Source organism: Triticum aestivum, chromosome 2A (assembly GCF_018294505.1).
Source record: "Triticum aestivum cultivar Chinese Spring chromosome 2A, IWGSC CS RefSeq v2.1, whole genome shotgun sequence".
In the NCBI taxonomy this organism is placed as follows: Eukaryota; Viridiplantae; Streptophyta; class Magnoliopsida; order Poales; family Poaceae; genus Triticum; species Triticum aestivum.
The window spans coordinates 12211189-12234000 of record NC_057797.1 but is presented as its reverse complement, the minus strand read 5'-3'; the positions used below and the strand labels follow the sequence as shown (position 1 = coordinate 12234000).

General features: G+C 43.8%; 1 protein-coding gene and 2 pseudogenes across 1 annotated transcript; 1 reads left to right on the top strand and 2 right to left on the bottom strand.

Annotated features, from left to right (window-relative positions):
* Positions 1–1458: 1458 nt before the first annotated feature.
* LOC123184251 (disease resistance protein RGA2-like) lies at positions 1459–3330 on the bottom strand (annotated as a pseudogene).
* A 1088-nt stretch (positions 3331–4418) lies between these two features.
* LOC123191313 (uncharacterized) lies at positions 4419–6182 on the bottom strand (annotated as a pseudogene).
* Positions 6183–13219: 7037 nt separating this feature from the next.
* Positions 13220–22346, top strand: LOC123184250 (probable WRKY transcription factor 70). Its single transcript, XM_044596397.1, has 4 exons — positions 13220–13416; positions 20759–20878; positions 21280–21390; positions 22031–22346. The coding sequence occupies exons 1-4, from the start codon at positions 13220–13222 to the stop codon at positions 22344–22346; spliced, it is 744 nt and encodes a 247-aa protein (XP_044452332.1).
* Positions 22347–22812: the final 466 nt, after the last annotated feature.

The following is a 22812-nucleotide window of genomic DNA, read 5'->3' as shown; positions in this document are numbered from 1 at the left end:
AAGGACCAACCAACAATATTATATATGTGTGTAATATTTAAGGTTGTATCCAATCAACCAATGCTTTATTAGATCATGCGGCACCTGCTTTATGAGGAGGTGGATGGCACTACAAACTTGAGTAGCAGCCGTGGCAAGTGCAGAGCTTTTGTCAGGATCTGAACCTGAAAAACCTGATGAAATCAACAGTTAACTCCAAAGAATGAAAGCTGCAGCTCGCTCTGTTACAGCGCCGACTAGGTGACTACTTGCTGTTTCGTGTCGCGAGGCAGTCTCACTAGGAATGTGGATCCTACATCTGACGGCTAACGGCTCTAAACATTAACTTTCCAACAATAGCTTTGTTGCACTAAAGCCACGGTTTGGGAGCAGCACTGGGCATCTATCCTTGTATTCGTTTACATCCTGGCCGCCCCTTGTCATGGTTTGGGCCTCAACTTTTTGCTCTGTAATGTAATCAATCTCAACTTTTTACAAATGTGGACGTAGAAATTGTTTTCCTTGCCTTAGTTTGAAGATATGTCCCACAATTCAAATATGCCAACATACTTCTTCATCTTACATCACACAAACAAAGTAGAAATAAGTGGCAGTTGCAATGTGGCATGGACTGAATGGACAAACAATGTAGCAATCAGTGGTATGAACTGATGGACAATTGTACAAACAATTACAATTTATACAAGAACAAATCAACAAAGTAGCAATCAATCCGTGGCAGATCAGTGGCTTCTAGCAGTGGAAATTTATCAAAAAAGCTTCGGATTTGTTTAAAAGACAGAGGAAATTTACCTTGGTAATTTGTAGATGGATGCAGTACTGGATGGATTGGACATTGGGTGGCTTCCCCTTCTAGCCTCTCGGCTGGCGGACTGAAGCGGTGACTGCCGACGGCGACGGAGGCCGGAGGAAGCCCGCAGCGGCGCTGCCCCGCACGGACCACAGCCAGCCATGGAGTCTCACAGGCAACACTACGTCGTAGCAGGAGCACTGCTACAACGACTGCCATCGGCCGCCCACAGGCTCCGCAGAGCACATGGCTGCAGCCTCAAGCAAGAGCAGTAGAGCGCCTCTTGGTTGGAGGAAGAAACACGTCTTCCTGAGAACGAAAGAACTAGATTGGGGATCGGTTCTTACCGCTGAGAGCAGGCGCTGAAAGTTGGGCCCCACAGAAATACTCCTTACTTCCAAAAAATGCATGTTTGACTTGTCACCGTCTCTAAAATTACTTGACGCACTGTAGAATCCGAAAGGTCTCACTCTTGAAGTTGTCATGGCTCTTGGTTTCGTTTTTCTTTTTCAGATGTGGATGCGGACCTGACTTCAAACTTTGTGGCAATCTGCGGTCTATTTTGTCCAAAAGCAAAAATAAACAAACAATGCATTGACCGTCGACATCATGATATCACCTTTAGTATTAGCAGAACATCTTTGCATCGTCCTGTGGTCTCATGGAAATAGGAAAAGATTAGGTGGACAAATGGAAACAGTCAAAGAAACTTGCATGGCTTCTCACTGGTCAGTACACATGATAAAAAAGACAGAGGTACCTGGCTAATATCAGCAACCCAAAGAAACTTCCCAAACTACTGACCCATACAGTGTGCCTAATTGCCTATTACTTACAGTTGGGATATAAAAAATAACTGTAAAATTTATACTATTTCAGAATTGTCCAAAAAGAAGAGAAAATGGTATTTCAGAAAGAAGAACAGTCTCAGGCTCTTATCTCACAACCTGTACCTACTCTGATTACTTCTCTTCATGTTTTTGTGAACCATGAACCATGCATGAGCTTCGAGTGTTGGATAAATGACTAGACAATTTAATTAGCCACTACTCTTCTGATAACGCTTGTTACTTGTGACCATGCGATGTGGCCTCTGTACCTCACAGTGAACGATGTAGCTGTAGTGAGGCGGCAGGTGGGATGTCCATGCATGCATGGACCTTGAATTTCCCTCGAAGCCTCACACTTCCAAAGAGAAGATCTTGCGCGCTCATCATCCTGAGAGCTTCAGGTCCAGTTTCAGCAGAACATGTCTCGTAGTCAAGAAACAACACGACACATTCAGAAGAATTTTTATTCACCCTCCTGAGATAAGTTGGCTCCGCCATCTTCCAAGGAAGAGTGAAACGATCCCCATACACTGACATGTTTGTCTTCTTCAAATTCCTGAGGACTGCAAGCACCATGCTCCAGAAATGGGGGTTAAAATTTGGTTTCAGTATTCCACTGACGATGTTTGCAGACATGAAGCACCCACTCGTCAAATTGGCCATCTCCATGGCCATTGATGCGAGCTTCGGGTGGTCCTCTGCTCTCGTGCTCCCAAAGGAACGCACCTTGAAGAAGTACCAGTATGCTTCATGAGTCAAGAACTGTAATCTGAGGGGTTCTGTGGTTCCAAAGCTTGCGATCTTGTCAGAGCGGCTCACAATTATCATCTTACTTCCACTCATGATGCGACTTTTCGCAGCTGAATACAACCTCTTCCATACAGGCTCCTCAATATCCAGAAGTAGCTCAATGATGATCAATGTCCTTCCACCACCGACCACACGGTTTTTATGCTTGATTCTATCTCCATCTCTTAGGGTCTCTACACTTGCATCTTTAAGATCATCTCCATTCAAAAACAAAATTTGAGAGAAGTGGTTGCGGACCCTTTCATCGTTGCATACATGCTCGACCAGGGTGCTCTTTCCAACTTTCCTGGGACCAATGATTGGCAAGACAGCCAGATGATCAGCAGTGCCAGGAGCAGTCTCTGCTTGCAACAGGAAGTTCATCACAAGTTCCATCTCCATTTGGCGTCCGAACATGCATTTGTCCAGCAGCAGATACATGTTGTACGGTTGAAGGTGCAGACATGGGTAGCTGTTTAGAAACATGACGAACTCACTCACATCTTCAATGGTGTTCCGCAAGCTGCAAATAACTTGCTCCAGCAGCTCAGCCTGTGCTGCACCTTCACTGTTGCCACTGTAGAAACATACACGCTTTGCAGGGTTGAACTTAGATGGGGCAAAAGAGTAATCTTTTGTCCTGTCATCTTCATGTGCTCGGCAACTGAACATATCGAGGGTGTAATACCCCCTGTACTCCTGTCTCAGTATGCTGAGTTGATGCAGCATGGCCTGGTTTGTAATGAGCCGGTCATCTGCCTCCTCGACGACGACATGAAGCCGCAGTAGCAGCCGTTGCAGGCTGTGCAGCCTCTCCTCCTCGGTTGCCTCCGCTGACCGCTGCTTCAGGTATCTGTCCACCAGGAAAGATATGGATCTACTGGCAAGCTCACCCATAGCAGCAGAAAATATTACCTCCATGTATGTGTGTTTGAGAACCCCCTGGCCTTTGTGCCTCTTGAGGAATACAGGACTGCAATGGATCAATTGCTAAAGCTGGGTGAAGCTATATATATATATATATATATCTGAAACTTCTCAGAGGACTCACCCAAGGACACTGAGTCTTCATCTTACTTCTCCAGTTGAAGCCATGTTGTTCTTTTCTTTGATCAAAGAGTTGAATATGAGGTTGTATAAACCGAAAGAGACATGTGTGCAGAAGTTGTGTCTTATCTTTTTTGACTTAGAAGAAATTTGGAAATGGTCATCTCGTGACATCTACTAGTCTAGAAGGAGCAGAAAAAAACGAGGAGCCGGTGTGTAACCAAGACTTAACTGTTCTGAATTTTCGACCGCTTAACGCCCTTCGTTTTTTGCAGGTGCTACTCAACCTTCCGCCGGACAGTCTACATCCCTTTCCTGCCTGGCAAACATTTCTAAGCATGAAAGTGACCCTGCAATTATGAAGCACAAAATATTCAGAATTTTCTCCTGTTTGCAGTCTTGACAGATAACGGTGTTTCACGGCCTGCCAAGGGTCAGCAAACTGCTTGCTTCTTCAGTTGGACTCTCTAGTGTTCCAACATTAACCACTTTACTGAGGCTGCTTCAGAATCGACTAATACAAGAACTAACGCGGCTGTTGCGACCGCTGAAGAGATGGTTTGCCTTTATGCCCCGAGAGGTGGACGTGTCGATGGAACAATGCTTTCTTGCTGCTGACGGAGAGAAAAGCGACGGCAGTCCCAGCGGCCACAGCTGCTGAAGAACTAAGTTGCCGTCTGGCACAATACCCTGTTTTCTCCTATGCTGGTTCATGTGTTCAGCCAAATTATGCTGGATCACCTGTTTTATATCCTAAGCTGCGGCTGGCAAGATATGCTGCAGTATTTTTTGATGCATGCCACACCGACACTGCTCTTGTATGTTCAGACAGATTTAATTGGGCTAAAACTGCTGTGACGACTTGTTTTATTTGAGTGAAGATGGAACAGGGCAGAGAGAGCCTGTTGATCTAAACACAAAGGCTAACAAAATTACTAGTACTACTTTCAACAAGAAGCAGATCATAGCAAATTCAGATAGTACTGGATTGTGGGAAACTCACTGAAGCACCGCGGCATGGTATTCGAAGGCGGCGAGGTACTTGGAGCCGGCCTGGTCGCTTCTCTCCCGTCCAACCCCTGCGCTGCACGCCCACGGCGACCGCCGTCGGCGACCAACCACAGCCGCGAGCAGCAACGGGGGTGGTACACGACCAAAAGACGGGCAGCTGGCTCTGCGACGCGGTGGCCGGTCGGAGCGACGGCTCGGCGACAGCGCTTGTTTCTGGCGACCAGACGCTGTGGTCTTTGAATCTCACAGTGAAATATGTAATTGTAGTGAGGCTCCAGGTGAGATGTCCATGCATGGACCTTGAATTTTCCTCGGGGCCTCACGCTTCCAAGGAAAAGGTCTTGTACGCTAACCATCTCGTGATCTTCAGCTTCAGTTTCAGCAGCACATGTCTGGTAGTCACCAAAAATCACTAACCATTTAGACGAAGTTTTCTTTGCTCTCCTGACATATACTGGCTCCGCCATCTGCCAGGGGTCAGCGAAACTCTCGCCATACACTGACATGTTCGTCTCGATAAAATTCCTGACGGTTGCAAGGGCCATGCTCCAGAAACGGTGGTCAAAATTTGCTTTCAATAGTACACTGAAGATGGTCGCAGTTATGAAGCACCCATTCGCCAGCCTGGCCATTTCCATGGCCATTGCTGCGAGCTTCGGGTGGTCCTCCGTGCTCGTGCTCCCAAACGTACGCACCTTGAAGAAGTACCAGTATGCTTCTTGAGTAAAGAACTGTAATCTGAGGGGTTCTGTGGTTCCAAAGTTTGAGATCTTGTCGGACCGGCTCGTGATTATGATCTTACTGCCGTTTCCGATGCAGCTTCTTGCAGATGAATACAACCTTTTTCATTCGGACTTGTCGATGTCCAGAAATAGCTCAATAATGATCAGTGTCCTTGCACCGCCCATGCCACGGTTTCGATGCTTGATTCTACCGCCATCTCTTAGGGTCTCTAGACTTGCATCTTTTAGATCATCCCCACTGAAACACAAAATCTGAAAGAAGTGGTTGTGCACCCTTTCATTGTCACACACATGCTCGACCAGGGTACTCTTTCCAACTTTCCCAGGACCGATGATCGGCAGGACAGCAGGATTAGTAGCGGCACTGGGAGCAGTTTCCGCTTGCAACAGGAAGTTCATAATGTGTTCCATCTCCATTTGGCGTCCGAACACGCACTTGTTAAGAAGTAGATACATGTTGTACGGTTGGCGGGTTAAACGCGGGCATATGTTTAGAAACATGATGAACTCACCCACATCTTCAATGTTGTTCCTTATGCTGCCAAGAACTTGCTCCAGCCTCCAGCAGCTCAGTTTGTGCGGACCTTCCCTGTTGCCACTGCAGAAACATACACGCTTTGCAGGGTTGAATATAGATGGTGCAAAAGAGTAGTTGACTTCATGATCTTTTGCCCTTCCTTCTCCATGGGCTCGGCAAAGGAAGATTTCGAGGGTGTAATATCCTCTGTACATCTCCTTTTTCAGTATGCTGAGTTGCTGCAGCATGGCCTGGTTTGTGATGAGCCGGTCATCTGCCTCCTCGACGACGACATGAAGCCGCAGTAGGAGCCGTTGCAGGCTGTGCAGCCTCTCCTCCTCAGTTGTCGCGGCCGTCCGCTGCTTCAAGTATCTGTCCACCAGGAAAGATATGGATCTACTGACAAGCTCACCCATAGCAGCAGAAAATATTACCTCCATGTGTGTGTGTGTGTTTTTGAGAGCCTCCTCGCTTACTGCCTCTTGAGGAATGCTGTACCGCAAATTAAGGGTCAATTGCCAAAGCTGGGTGAAGCTATATATATCTGAAACTTCTCAGAGGACTCGCCCAAGGACACTATGACTCTTCATCTTATTCTCCATTGAAGCCGTGTTATTATTTTCTTTGATCAAAGAGTTGAACATGAGGCTGCATAAACCAAAAGAGACATGTGTGCAGAAGTGTGCGTCTTATCTTTTCTGGCTTGGAAGAAATTTGGAAATGGTCATCCCTTAACCTGTACTAATCCAGAAGGAGCAGAAAAAACGAAGAGCTGCTGTGGAACCAAGACTTAACTGTTCTGAACTTTATATCCCTGGACTGGACGCCCTTCCACCGGACAGTGTACATTTCTAAGCAGGAAAATGACTTTGCAAACCCAGAGTGATGACTGAGCCAAGTTCTGGGCTGCCCGTCATGAAGCACAAAATATTCAGAATTTTCCCCTGCTGGTGGTTCAAATGTTTTTCTATCTTGAACACAATCGCTTTACAAAAGCTTCTCAAGAACAGAGAGAAGGCTGGGGATGCACTTGGAGCGGTGAAGAACTCCTTGATGTCAAGCCCCTGTTTTCCTATGCTGGTGGTGCAAGTGTTTTTTCTGTCTTGAACACAATCGCTTTAGCCAGACGTGAAGTGATTCATCACAATGGCGGAGAGCATGTGTTGATCTAAAAACAAAGACTAAATACATACGTACGTACTACTAATTTCAACAAGAAGCAGAGCGTAACGAATTCAAAATAGTTCAATGGTCTTCCTAGGCGGCTCATCGGAAAGGCGCCGGGGTACTCGGATCCAAACCAGTCGCTGGGCTACACGTCCACGGCCGACGACCAACAACTACGAGCAGAGACGAGGAGGCTACACGCCCGCTGTAGGAGGGCGCGGCGGCCGGTCGGAGACAGGGCAGGGGGTCGCCGACGGTTGGTCGCCAGTCGATCTCCGCCATGGCAGGTCCGGGAAGGAGGAGATTGGGGGATCGGTTCCTGCTTAGAGGCGCTGACGGCTGGGTCCCATGAATCAGCCCAAATTTCCGAAATATATTTCCGAAGGATATTTATTTCGTATTCTGTACGTTAATATTTTTGTATAACTTTAATCAACAAACTTAAAAGAAATTGATAGAGACAGAAGGAGTATTTGATTTGTGCGCGTAGGGATGCTTTTTTTTTGCAAGAAGTGCGTGTAGCGATGCTAGCAGCGGTAACGCACGGCCAGCATATATATCACTCAGGGTGTGTTTGGATGCAAAGTATTTTTGCACTTTTTTTGGAAGTACTGTGGTTTCTCAAAAAAATGGTATTAAATAGTTTAAGGCGTTTAGATGAAACAAAAACTAAAGTTTTGTAAATTATATTATGCTATCTCAGGAACCATGATTTTCTTGCAGTATTTGAAAAAGAGGTTTGGATCTCTTTTTTCTAAACAGAACAGAGAGAAATCATGAGAGAGAGCGCAATTGACGTCGCTTTGTATACTAGAACAATGTCCGTGCGTTATAACAGGATAACAAAGTTTAAGTAGTAGAGATAAGAAAATCAGATGCAACCGCCTACTATTTTTCCTCTTTCTATTATATATGGCAACCAAGTCATAATTTTATTTCTTGATTTGTTAGACTAGCTTCCGTTTACTCGGTGTCCCGGATACTTCTTTTGGGCCTCTGGCCGCCTGTCACATGCGAGTCGTTCATCTCTCTTAGCCTAAAAAACACTCTCTTCTCCAATCATGAGCGAATTCAGCTTCATTGATTTTTTAGGTGTGTTAGTTGAAGCCTTCAACATCAGTGACTCAACCTGACAGTTGGGTCGGGTTTCACCGAGTCGGCCTCTATCAGACCCATGCTCGATAAGTAAATGGGTCTAACCCTTTGCCCACGACCCTATCCATGGGCATACATACAGATCCACGCCTGAACCCGATGGGTAACCCGACCCATTCGGGCATTCATCGGGTTTGAAATAAATATTAATTCTTTTTTATGCTTCAAAAATAGTACATGTTTTGCCGTACGACGCCCATCTGGCAGCTGTGACTTGTGAGGAAGAGCTAGATAGGTCACACCTTCTTATATACTCCCACCGTTTTAAAATATAGTGCTTTCTCTATTTTTGTGATTCGACTTTGACCATAAATTTAACTAACAAGACCGACTGCGGTGGGAGCAAAATTTATATCAGTGAATTCGTATCCAAATGAAGTTTTCAATTATATTTTTTTCTCCCGCCGCAGTTGTTCTCGTTGGTTAAATTTATGGTCAAATTTGGACCTCGGCAAGCACGGACGCACTATATTTTGGAATGGAGGGAGTAGATAGGAAGCTGGTTCCTTCTCATGCTCTACGCGAGGTGGGACTAAACTGTTAGTCTGTTCCTTTGCCTGTGCACCAGCCTTTAGCTGCGTGGGCTGCATATTGTACGTTGGGCCAAAAATATAACACAATATATGGCTGACCTTTACCTGCGTGAGGCCTTGGACTGAACAAGCAACTGATGAAGCAGAGGCCTTGAGTAAGGGAGAGGGATTTTCATATCGGTGGATGTGGTCGTGGTGTGGTCTGGTGTTTTGCTTCTTATTAGTGTTTTTTCACCATAGATGGCTGTTGGATGCTAGGGGTAGTGTATTTTGTGCACTGAAGGGCCCACATGTCAGATAATTGGGCGACCCATTGGGTGACCCACGGGGCAAGACCTTATGCCCATACCGTACCCACAACTAATGCTAGATTAGGTAACATCACTAGCCAAACAACTTGGTAGTTTTGATAAAACTGAGAAAAACCGAAGTTTTAAGGTAACATCACCAGCCAAACAACTTTTTTCTGTTCCTTTTTCTCCTTTGTTTGAACGGTTTTGTTCTTTGTTTTTCTTTGTTAAATGCATGAACTTTTCCAATTTCTTGAACTTTTTCTAATCAAAATCTGATGAACCTTTTCAAATTCGTGAACTCTTTTCAAAATCGATAAACTTTTTTTCAAAATCAAGGAACTTTTTTCAAAATTGATGAAGTATTTTTCAAAATTGATGTTTTTTTTCAAATCCATGAACTTTTTCTCAAAATTGATGAACTCTTTTCAAAATCGATAAACTATTTTCCAAAATCGTTGAACTTTTTTTCAACTCGGTGAACTCTTTTTCTTTTTTACAAAATTGATGAACTTTTTTCAAAATAGTGTTTTATCAAAATCAATGAACATTTCTAAAAATCATTGATTTTGTATTAAAATTTACCTTTTCTTTTTTCAAAATAATTTATATTTGTTTTACTAAAGGAAACGTTAACTAGGACGGAATTGTAAGGAAAAACTAGCTTGATCTAGTGGTTAATGCATCAAGCCACGAATGTTGTCGTGCAGAGTTCAAATTCCAGTGGTCGCATATTTTCAATTAATATTTATTCTTTCTTTTTCTTTGCATTTGCTTAGTTCAGTCAGTTGGTGGGCCGGCCCGCTATGCGTTGCTAGCAAGCGCCGGTAGAGCCAGCCGGCGCCTGAAGTGCTGGTTAGGAGCACCCATATTCCTTGCCCACCCATCGGAATGCCAAGGTTTTCAATTACAACGGGTTTCTAAAAATTGTATTGTCAAACTAAGCCTCACATTAAAAACAAGTGGACTACTGACCGAAGCATTGAGTTTGTCGGTTCAGATTTTCACCAGTCCGACTATCGGTTCACCTATCCATTGGTCCATCCGGATTTTTAACATAAAATTGTTCGGTCCATTATATAAATTTCGGTCAAATAAAATTGTTGGCTTCTACGATAGACAACAAAGGAACACAACTAAGGTTATTATTGGGCCAAGGCTTAGACTACCAATTATGTGGCCTGGGATTGAACCTCACTTCTCTCAAATTTTGTCAAAACATTTCTTTTGTTAGTTCAGACATCTGATTTATTTAGTTTTATATTGAAAGTAACAAGGACTGATATATGACATTCAACTTAGAAATGATACAAGGAATTAATATTCTATGGAAGATATTTATAAAACATTGTAAAAATGAGTTCATAATTTATAAAGCACCGGTGCGTGCCGAAAGTGGCTGGAATCGCCCGACGACGAGCAGCGACAGAAGGGGATCTAGAGAGGCTAAGAGAGAGCACAAGCAGAGTGAGAGAGAGAAAGACGGGGCGAGGTGGTCGTGGCCCCTCCGTTTTGAGTGCTTCTGATGCACTCTTGGGCTAGGCCCAATAGACCAGTCAGCCAGTAATTACAAATTTTTAATTTATTAAAAGACTCAAAATAATACTAGTACTTTAATAAAAATCAAAAAAATATTTTTACTTTAATAAAAACAATGAAATACTAAACATACTTTTGAAAATGATAGCATGTCCAATTTAAATATTCTTAGTTTCAAAAAAACAACTACAATATATTTTGACTAATATAATTAAAACTATTCACCACCATTTACAAAAAAAATTGAAGAAAATAAAACGACTTAAAATATATGATAAAAATGTTACCATTTCTAGTTACAACATTCGAAATTTAATAAAATTAACTACAATATAATATTAAAAAAATAACAATTTTAGAAAAATAAAAAGGTAAAACTATTAGAAGTGTCGAAAATAATTCACCATTTATAAAATACTAATATTATTAATTTAAGAAATTAAATTCCTAGATTTTTGGCGAAATATTTAATTATTACTCAAAAACATTTTAATCAACTAAGAATAAATAATTACAAATAAAAGTAATTACGAAAAATAGACCCCATGTCATATAGTGTTGATGTGGGAACACATGACATGCCACAGGTAAACATAATAGTGTTGGCGTTCGACGTTATGCCATGTCACCACTATATGACACCTTGTACCAACTGTTGGTCCCACCTACAAGTGGTGTTCAATAATTTTCAAACGCCAACACTAACCTAATAAAGTTGTCGTATCAAATATGCCAACACCACCACTATCTGAAAAAGCCATTTTTGTACTGGTGTAGTAATTGATCCATGGATCAATAGTTGCTTTTATTTGTAAGTAAGTAGAAATATTTATGTAATTATAGTGGATTTGTGGACCCATACACTTCTCAAAGTAAGGTTAGAAGGAACAAGACGATGTAATCCACGGCGCAAACCATTACTTCATTATCGATCATTCCTTTGTACACCTCTATGAATTTATATATATCTTTGTCTATAAGGGCCCAAAATAGTACATCACCATAAGTAGAGAAATACATCCATCCTTTCAACTACCGTCATTGATGTTTCTAAAAAAAACCATCATTGATCTATCATCGATCCTACATGGTTGTCTCGCTTATTATAAGGAAAGTTCAGTGAATGAATTCATGATCAATGCATACAGATCCCACGCTGCATGGGTCTGCTATCTAGACATGTTTCTTGTTTCCTCACTATTACTTTGAGTTTCTGGACCAGGAGAAGACCGACTTGGACCAGGACATACGATCGTTGCTACGGACCATATCCTTCTATAATTTCAAGCTACCTACGATGCAATGCATTTGAGTAGAGATAATTACATCAACCCTTAACATATCCATATATTCTAGGTAGTAACTAAGTAAATACTACTATGCCTACCAGTAGCAACCATGTTATCATAAACCAGATTACCCTTGTGTTTACTCATATTTCACATTGTGGACAAATACATAAGTGGCATACATATGGACAATAAAGATGCCCTTGTTACAACCTTGACTGAAACACGACAACAACACAAAATTGCAGGGGAAATATGGAAATTATCTAGCCCATGGATATGCCAAGCCCATAAGTGACCTGTTAGAGTTTGCTTACTCCTCAAAGTTGATACAATCACACATCATTTGTCGTCGAGGTCTAGCCACATAATAAGCCAAATCAGTACATTGACTATAATTTCAAGAAACATTGCTTGGCTCCTACTGAGCACCATCCAAAAGCTCATTCATGAGGCCATCTTAGTTTAATTTTCGTTATACATAAGACCATGCTACAGGGAGTATACGACAATGTTGTGGCAGCTATATATAGTATCGTATTCATAGTTTCGTACCCACTTGCAAAAATAAATGCTAGCTAGGCTATTGCACGTGGAAAAGGAACTAGCCAGGATGGTGCAGTGCAGATGGCCGCCGCCATCTTAAATTAGGCACCTCAGGTTAAGTTTTCCTCAAAGTAGTATTGTATATCCATTTCTTTGGTGATGTCCACGCTCATAGTTCGGTCTATGGTCTGCTTCTAAGATAATATAAGCACTTATTTGGAGCTACTTTTCATGTATTATTATAGCCTTGTCTGTTTTTGGTACTTTACTTGCTAATCCCTTGACTGATACCAGCATATAGAGTAGCAGCATATATACTCTCTCCGAGCGTTTAGATCACTAAAGTAGTGTTCTAAACACTCTTATATTTCTTTACAGAGGGAGTAGCATGCTTTCTATATATGCTTGTATTCAGGATTACCGAAATAGTAGTACTTAGAACGGGCTGGGATTGCCATAGGCAGCTTAGGAGTTGTAACTTATGTGGCACACATATTCAACAGGTGCGTGAAAAAAAAAATTAAATGGGTCAATCAATTTCCCGATCTAAATCTCGACCGTTGGATAATTATCCAACAGCCCACCATCCATCTTCTTCCAACCAACCGTCATTGCTCCTCTTCCTCCTCTAGGCGTGGACATCTTTTTTTTTTGAGACCACATATTCATCATTACATAAAGTTGACAAATACAACATATGTAGACCACACTGATCATTACATACTTGGACGAGGAGGAGCGGCACGTCGTCGGTCAGTCAGCTGAGACTTTTGACCAGGCCGGGGTTGTTGCGCCTCGATCCATCAAATATATCATATGCACCCATCTCCCCTGTGCAGAGCCCCTGTAAAGTTGGACAAATTAGTAGGAGGCAACATAGTACTATATAAGGTTGGTGCGTGCAGCTTAACTCTACAGTCTACTATACATTAGATTCCGCGCACGAGCTGATTGCATATGCATGGATAACAAGATGACGAGCAGCAGCATGATGGTCGTCCATGGCGGCTCGGAGATGGACTCGTTGCTTAGGCGGCAGCAGGAGCTCGTGATTCAGCTCCGAGCGCTCATTCTTCCTGCGCTTCGCGACAGCAGGTCAGCCGGCCTCGCCGTCGACCTCTTTGATGGCGTGATTGACTGCATCAATGGCGTCATCTCCAGGCTCCACTGGTAGAAAAAGAGGCTTCCGTCCAGCCCCATTAGTCGCGAAACTGTAGGAACCGCGACTAATGAAGTCTTTAGTCGCGGTTCGGCAGACGAACCGCGACCAAAGGCCTGGGCCCAGGGCGCTCGGTGGCCAGCTGGTGCACGTGAGGGGCTTTAGTCGCGGTTGGCCAGGCCAACCGCGACTAAAGGTGCGCAAAGGCCTTTAGTCGCGGTTGGCCAGGCCAACCGCGACTAAAGCTCCTCCCCTATATATACCAGTTCAGCACGCTCACTTAGCCATTTGGTGCCACTTCTCTTCACAAGCTTCACAAGGGGGTGTAGGTTTGCTTTTGGTTCCTCTTATGCACACAAGGTGTTTGATGAAATGCCCTAAGAGGGTGAAACAAACATGATATGAAGTGTTGGAGCCACACTTGAGGTTCCTCATTTATTTTTTCCTCCTCGATCGCGGTTAGCAACTTGAACCTTTCATGCATGTGTGTCATTGATAAAATATGCATGTGTGCAGTTCATTGTTTAATTTATATTGTTTGTAGCTAGTTAGTTTAACAAATGCATGATGGTTAATTATATATTTTATATTATAATAATGCAGATGAATCGGCAATGGATGTACGGTAACCGACTCTCCGGCGAGTTCACTACGGGTTTGAAAGATTTCCTCGTAGTGGCTAATGCGAACAAGCAGGGGGGTTTTGTTATCTGTCCATGTGTTATCTGTAAGAATCAGAAGGGTTACTCTTCCTCAAGAGATGTTCACATGCATCTGCTTCGGCACGGTTTCATGCCAAGCTATAATTGTTGGACCAAGCATGGAGAAAGAGGGGTTATAATGGAAGAAGATGAAGAAGGGGATGATTTCATCGATGAAAGCTATCTTGCTCATTTCGGTGATACTTTCATGGAGGATGCTGAAGGTGAAGGGGAAGGTGAAGAAGAGGCACGTGATGATCCCGTTGATGATCTTGGTCGGACCATTGCTGATGCACGGAGACGCTGCGAAACTGAAAAGGAGAGGGAGAATTTGGATCGCATGTTAGAGGATCACAGAAAGGCGCTGTACCCCGGATGCGATGATGGTCTGAAAAAGCTGGGCTGCACACTGGATTTGCTGAAATGGAAGGCAGAGGCAGGTGTAGCTGACTCGGCATTTGAAAACTTGCTGAAAATGTTGAAGAATATGTTTCCAAAGGATAACGAGTTGCCCGCCAGTACGTACGAAGCAAAGAAGGTTGTCTGCCCTCTAGGTTTAGAGGTTCTGAAGATACATGCATGCATCAACGACTGCATCCTCTACCGCGGTGAATACGAGAATTTGAATGAATGCCCGGTATGCACTGCATTGCGTTATAAGATCAGAGGCGATGACCCTGGTGACGATGTTGAGGGCCAGAAACCCAGGAAGAGGGTTCCCGCCAAGGTGATGTGGTATGCTCCTATAATACCACGGTTGAAACGTCTGTTCAGGAACAAAGAGCATGCCAAGTTGTTGCGATGGCACAAAGAGGACCGTAAGTCGGACGGGGAGTTGAGACACACCGCAGATGGAACGCAATGGAGAAAGATCGACAGATGGTTCAAAGATTTTGCAGCTGACGCAAGGAACATAAGATTTGCTCTAAGTACGGATGGCATGAATCCTTTTGGCGAGCAGAGCTCCAGCCATAGCACCTGGCCCGTGACTCTATGCATCTACAACCTTCCTCCTTGGTTGTGCATGAAGCGGAAGTTCATTATGATGCCAGTGCTCATCCAAGGTCCGAAGCAACCCGGCAACGACATCGATGTGTACCTAAGGCCATTAGTTGATGAACTTTTACAGCTGTGGGGTCGTGTCCGTGTGTGGGATGAGCACAAACAAGAGGAATTTGACCTACGAGCGTTGCTTTTCGTAACCATCAACGATTGGCCTGCTCTTAGTAACCTTTTCGGGACTGTCAAATAAGGGATACAATGCATGCACGCACTGCTTACATGAGACTGAAAGTGTACATTTGCCAAATTGTAAGAAGAACGTGTACCTTGGGCATCGTCGATTTCTTCCGAAAATTCATCCAGTAAGAAAGAAAGGCAAGCATTACAACGGCAAGGCAGATCACCGGCCGAAGCCTGCGGAACGCACTGGTGCTGAGGTATTTGATATGGTCAAGGATTTGAAAGTCATCTTTGGAAAGGGTCCTGGCGGACAATCAGTTCCGAAGGGAGCTGACGGGCACGCAGCCATGTGGAAGAAGAAATCTATATTCTGGGAGCTAGAATATTGGAAAGTCCTAGATGTCCGCTCTGCAATCGACGTGATGCACGTTACGAAGAATATTTGCGTGAACCTCCTAAGCTTCTTGGGCATGTATGGGAAGACAAATGATACAAAGGAAGCACGGCAGGACCAGCAACGTTTGAAAGACCCTGATGACCGGCATCCGGAATGGTTTCAAGGTCGTGCCAGCTACGCTCTGACCAAAGAAGAGAAGGTCATCTTTTTTGAATGCCTGAGCAGTATGAAGGTCCCGTCTGGATTCTCGTCCAATATAAAGGGAATAATAAACCTGGGAAAAAGTTCCAAAACCTGAAGTCTCACGACTGCCACGTGATTATGACGCAATTGCTTCCGATTGCTTTGAGGGGGCTCCTGCCGGAAAATGTTCGAGTAGCCATTGTGAAGCTATGTGCATTCCTCAATGCAATCTCTCAGAAGGTAATCAATCCAGAAGTTCTACCACGGTTACAGAACGATGTGATCCAATGCCTTGTCAGTTTCGAGTTGGTGTTCCCGCCATCCTTCTTCAATATTATGACGCACCTCCTGGTTCACCTAGTCGAAGAGATTTTCGTTCTCGGTCCTGTATTTCTACACAATATGTTCCCCTTCGAGAGGTTCATGGGAGTATTAAAGAAATATGTTCGTAACCGTGCTAGGCCAGAAGGAAGCATCGCCAAGGGCTATGGAAATGAGGAGGTAATTGAGTTTTGTGTTGACTTTGTTCCTGACCTTAAGCCGATTGGTCTTCCTCGATCGCGGCACGAGGGGAGACTAAGTGGAAAAGGCACGATCGGAAGGAAATCAACGATATGTATGGACGGCCATTCTCTGACTGAAGCACACCACACTGTACTGACCAATTCCAGCTTGGTGGCTCCGTACTTTGAGAAACACAAGAATATTTTACGCTCGGACAACCCGGGGAAGCCTGAATCCTGGATTAGGAAGGCCCACATGGAGACTTTCGGCAGTTGGTTGAGAAAACATTTAATGAATGACAATGATGTTGTAGATCAGCTGTACATGTTGGCCAAGACACCATCTTCGACTATAACGACTTTCCAAGGGTACGAGATAAATGGGAATACATTTTACACGATCGTCCAAGATAAAAAGAGCACCAACCAAAACAGTGGTGTCCGCTTTGATGCAGCAACCGAGAATGGGCAAAAGGTCACATATTATGGTTACATAGAGGAGATATGGGAACTTGACTATGGACCCTCCTTTAAGGTCCCTTTGTTCCGGTGCAAATGGTTCAAGCTAACAGGAGGTGGGGTAAAGGTGGACGAGCAATACGGAATGACAATGGTGGATTTCAACAATCTTGGTTACCTTGACGAACCATTCGTCCTTGCCAAAGATGTCGCTCAGGTTTTTTATTTGAAGGACATGAGTAGCAAACCGAGGAAACGGAAAGATAAGAAAACGATCAGTACATCATGCGATGATCCAAAGCGCCACATTGTTCTTTCAGGGAAAAGAAACATCGTGGGAGTGGAGGACAAGACAGACATGTCAGAAGATTATAATATGTTTGGTGAAATTCCGCCCTTCAAAGTGAACATTGACCCAAGCATTAAGTTAAATGATGAGGATGCTCCATGGATACGGCACAATCGTAAGCAAGCAGGGACACAAGGGAAGAATTGATGTGTAATACTTTATTGTACCAAACTTTGTATTTGGTCGATGAACTGAATGATGTATCAAACCTTTTGTCAAACCTTCAAGGGGTTTTAAAATGAATTAGTTTTATTTTTCTGATTTTTTTGATATATAATTGTATTTTCAAGATTTTAAAATGAATTAGTTTTATTTTTCTGATTTTAAAAGGAAAAAGGAAGAAGAAGAAAGAAGGAAAAAGGAAGAAAAAAACAGAAGAAAAAAACAGAAGAAAAAAGGAAAAACAGAAGAAAAAACAAACAGAAGAAAAACATAAGAAAAAACAGAAGAAAAAAACAGAAGAAAAAAGGAAAAAGGAAAAAAGGAAGAAAAAAGAAAATATGCCACCTACTGGGCCACCACGGCCTGAATACGACTAGAAACCCATTAAAGGGCCAGGATTCAGGCCCGCAGAAGGCCGAGTAGGCCCACAGGCACATAGTGACAGAATAGGCCCGTAAGCCTGCATTTGAGAGGAGCTCGAAGTGGTGAGCGCAGCCGCGCTTATAAACCACTGTCGAAGCCTCTCGGCTAGCGAGGTGGGACTAAACATCCCACCGCACCGCGACAGTTCTAGCACAGACCTTTAGTCCCGGTTGGGGAGGCGGACCGCGACTAAAGGGTACCCTTTAGTCACGGTTGTTGTCCCCAACTGCACCGGAGCCTCTGGTGGTCGAAATTACTTCACCGGAGCCTCCTCGCTACCCCATGGACGATATAAAGGAGATGAAAGAATGTCATCTGTATTATCCTATCGGGAACATGTCCATGAAGGTAGCCATCGGCAGTGCTTTACCATGTTTACCTGGAGCACTCCACCACAACAACCCCATTCAAGATGGCTATGCTCGTGTCACGGTGGAGGACATAGTCCAAGGGTTTGAGGACCTGGAGATTGACATTGCTACACCTGAAGGGGAGAAAAGACTTGGAGATGTCAAGCGCCATTTCATTCTATGGCAAAAGAAGTTTATCAAGTTTCCAGGCGAGGCGCCAAGGACAACAAGTCCACCCCCCTACGGTGGTGGTGGTGGCGGTGGCGGTGGTGGTGGTGGTGGTGGTGGTGGCGGTTCACCTACACCTCCGTCACGTCAGCCGACGCCGCCCCCCAGTCCACAACGTCCGGCGGGTGATCAGCCGCCGCCCCCCAGTCCTCGTCCGGCGGGTGATCAGACGCCGCCCCCCAATCCACCTCCGGCAAAGAAGCAGAAGCAGTCCTGGATTATTAACCCGGACCTTTATGTACCTAAGACCACAAAGGTACCGGAGCCATCACTGAAGCCTCTCCCCACAAGGCCTTGGGAACGTAGTGCCGAGGAAGTCGACGCGGCCGCGGCTGCTGATTTGGAGAAATGGAAGGCGGACTGCAAGAAGAAAAGAGAGCCCGAGCCCAAGCCAGTATTTTCTGATGAGCAAAAGAAGCGGGCTAAGTCATTTTTGAGCACACCGTCCCAAGCCGCGAAGAATCTGCCTAACGACTATGCACGTGAACTTCGCAGGCAGGCACTCATGTTCAAGGAGAACAAAGAGCGGGAGAAGGCCGAAAGTAAAAAAAGCGGGAAACAAGTTGCCCAGCTCGGGGAACAAAGTAAACAATCGATTGCCCCGCTTATAGTGGAAGCCTTATGTCCGGATGCCCCCGAGATCATACAAGCTGCGGCAGCACAGGGATTGACTGTAACGAGTGCCAGAGAACAAGCGGCCAACTTAGGTATTACTCTTCGTGAACTGTTAGGCCTTGATGAGGCGCCAGTGAAGGAGGTAGTAATTACATATGTCAAGAATGGGCCTCTCGTCGAGCCTGCGCAGGAAAAGGATCTACCTCCACAAATGAAAGGTCTGCTGAAATGGTACAAGGGTTACATAAAAAATAAAAACGCCAAAGAATATATTTATGCGGAAGTTAGACATGAGCATCACTTCAAACATTACTATGTACAAATTGAACTGAGTGAATTGTTCCAGCTTTTCAATCTGCGCGAGCTCGATAAATCTATCATCAGTTGCTACGTTCTGTAAGTGATTTATTAATTTCTACCCCATCTCGTTCATATTGCCTGCACTATATATATGTCCTAACTATATTGTTGTGTCCGCTATTATACATGCAGAATGAAGATTAAGGAATGCAGAGTAAGGAACATCCATGATGTTGGGTTCATTGACCCACACATCGTTAATGGACATGTGTTGGAGCGTTACCCCGCCGACGTGGAGGCAGACCTGTGGCAGTTTCTTACAAAGCAGGAACTCAAAAGTGATATTCTATTTCCTTACCATTTTGAGTGAGTGTTTCTGTCTTGAGCACATTCTCTTTTGTTTACTCCATGCATGGTATGTGGCCGGCTAATCGATGAGTTATGCATGACGTACTGTGCATGTATCGTGTCCGCAGGTTCCACTGGATTCTGCTAGTAATTAAAGTTAACACCTCAGAATGTCTCGTCCACGACTCTGTGAATATGGATCCAAAGCTTTGGGGCGGCATGAGAAGAATGCTGCAGAAGTAATTATTTTCATTCATTTGCGCTCTATATCGATCGACCTATTTCGTTCATTTCCTAATATCAAGTAACTAATTAATAACTCTCTTGTTCATTTAATTTTCTTTGCCTCGTAGGGTTTGGAGACGGTTCGTAGATACAAAGGTCGGTGAATTCAAAAAAGAGCTAGAATTCAAAATGTTAAAGGCTAAGAATGCTGGGGATATTCAGCCACCGGAGACCAATCTATGTGGATACTATGTCTGTGAGATGATCCGGAGATACACCTCTGAGCGGGTTCCGAGTGATACCAATGCTCAGAGGAATAACCTCCGGTGGATGCTTAGTCCAGAAGCTCGCTTCCGACCACTTCAAGAGGAACTAGCTGGATGGTTCAGCAGGGAAGTCCTCCATCCTAAAGGAGAACACTATTACGAGGACGTAGAACTTTATATGCATTAAATCATGTATGGAAACTTGTTCAAAATTGTATATGGTCATCCGATGATATTGAATATATATTGTATATTCCTCTTGAATTCTTTTTGGTTCTAATTTCAAATTTATTTGAAATTGTACATTCATATGCATGTATGTAGTACCGTAGAATATATGAAACTCCTTCAAAATTAAAATAAAGCACAAAAGAAATAAAACAATACAAATTAAACAGAAAACAGGTTTAAGGGGGGGGGGCTAAAACCCTAAACCTGCGGCGGCCTTTAGTCGCGGTTGGCCAGAAGAACCGCGACTAAAGGTCCTCCGCCCCGACGGCCACCTGGCGCCCACGTGGACGGGCCTTTAGTCGCGGTTCTTAAGCAACCGCGACTAAAGGGGGGGGCCTTTAGTCGCGCCCGTTCGGTCGCGGTTGCGCAACCGCGACTAATGGCAGTTGCGAACCGCGACCAAAGGCCCTTTTTCCACCAGTGCTCCAGAGTATCACCGCCGCAGGCGGTGAATCGGCGGCGGCCTTCGTCCTCGGCGACGTTATCTCCAGCGGCGCCGGCGAGGGACAAGAGGAGAAGCCCGTGATCAGCAACGCTGGTCAGAAGAGAAGGTTCTTGATTTGCCAATAAGACTCTTGATTATATCATTTCAAAAAGACCCTTGATTATATTCTAGTCTCAATTCATTTGTTTTTGCGACATGATTTAGCTGGATTTCAAATTGCATCATCAGTTCATCACTAACACGTAATACATACTATTACCAATGTCCGAATTATAAGGCTTTTTGTATATTTTAATATGAACTACATACTGACTGAAATGAGCGAATAAACACAGAAAAACATGTCTACATACACTGATTCGTGGAAAAAGTTATAACATCTTATAATTCGGAATGTGAGGGAGTACGTTGTAGCACTGCCATTCTTTGATATATTGGTACTCTTTCATATATCTCGCTAATTAATTAATTATTTGCCACTAATATATATGTATGCATGCTATGTAGGAGGAACAACGAAAAGCGATCAAGATCACTTGTAACGATTGTTCCACATTATGATGGCCATCATTGGAGAAAATATGGCCAGAAGAAAATCAACGGGAGGCAACATGCTAGGTATCCATACTACTACCAAACAGTCATTCAAGCATATATATCGTCACATTACTACTACATCAACCTACATTTCCTTTTTCTTTTGAGGCCACATCAACCTACATTTCTGCTTCCCTTATCTGAGATGAGTGAGACTTATCGGTTCAGTTATGAAAAATACATTGGGGGCATACATAGTTTTGAGGGGAACGGGAGCTGTTGCGAGTAGCTACCCTACTCCAACAGGCCTAGTACACAGCCCAATAGATCTCTTTCTGCTATGTCTCTTGGTACCATCTCTCTCCTTTCGCCACTCTTGAGGAATCCTCGCCGCATATGCTTTGTCTCCTCCCTCGTCATTCTATTTTGTTCACAGTTTCTTCAAGTCTATTTGGATCTATGGAGAGCGGATGGCAAGGGGGATGAAGGGTAAGACTAGGCTTAGGCCATGGCAGTCAAGTTAGGCCTGTCATGTCCATGTCGCTCTCTTTTACGTTGCTAACTTTCTCGCATGATGACCTACTCAGTCGTTTGGATGTCTTGTCTTTTCAATCAATTTGGGGGCGACTTTCGCTAATGAAAGTAGTTGTCATATGTACATGTTATGAAGGAACTAATTCTTCATTGTAATGCATAACTAATCAAACTTGCAATTAAACAGGAGCTACTACAAATGCGCCTACACGGAACGGAACTGCTCAGCAACCAAGACAATCCAACAACAGGAGCATAACAGAACTCTTAATTGTGAAGATGAAATTCCGAAGTACATTGTTGTGTACTATGGTCATCACAGTTGTAGGGATGACAACACTAGAAATGGCACAAACAACGACCCTTGTATGGACCTAACTCAAAGTGGCAAAATGGCTGGAGCAGCGACAGACTTTGAAAAGTTTGACCAGGGGGACTTGGACATGTCGTCTCTAATGGAGGTGTTCGACAACCCTGAGCTGAATTGGAACATCATTTGCTAGCTACACCGAAGATCTGGACATTCATTAGAAAAGGGAAATATATAGCTCTATACAATGCACATTTTTGCTGAATTTAGAATCTTACATGAGTTGATAATCATGTCTAGTTTACAAATGTCTTGGACATGGGCAGAGATCCTTTTTATGTTTAAATGTATCTGTGGCTAGACATGTAGAAGTGCATAATTTTTGTTGGTATTAATTGTAAGACAATCTATAAGTAAAGTTTATGGGCATTTAGGAAAATGTTGGAGTGACGCATGATTCACTAGTAAGTTCGTTGTAGATCATTATGTAGTGGTTTTCCAAGCTTCTCCTCACTTGCTATGATGTTGCTTTAGACTTTAGAAACGAATAGCTATGCAAGGAAACCATAGTGATATATACGATGTTGGTCTAATTCTCATGGGAGTTGTGATCTTTGTGGATGTGAGGGGTAGAGGAGGATTTATCCTCTGTTTCCTTT

Bases quoted from the DNA above. Each gene is read 5' to 3' on its own strand.
- LOC123184250 (XM_044596397.1), top strand. From the start codon at position 13,220: ATGACGAGCAGCAGCATGATGGTCGTCCATGGCGGCTCGGAGATGGAC. The intron at 13,417-20,758 runs GTAGAAAAAGAG...AGTGCTCCAGAG, and splicing joins GTCATCTCCAGGCTCCACTG to TATCACCGCCGCAGGCGGTG. The intron at 21,391-22,030 runs GTATCCATACTA...GCAATTAAACAG, and splicing joins AACGGGAGGCAACATGCTAG to GAGCTACTACAAATGCGCCT.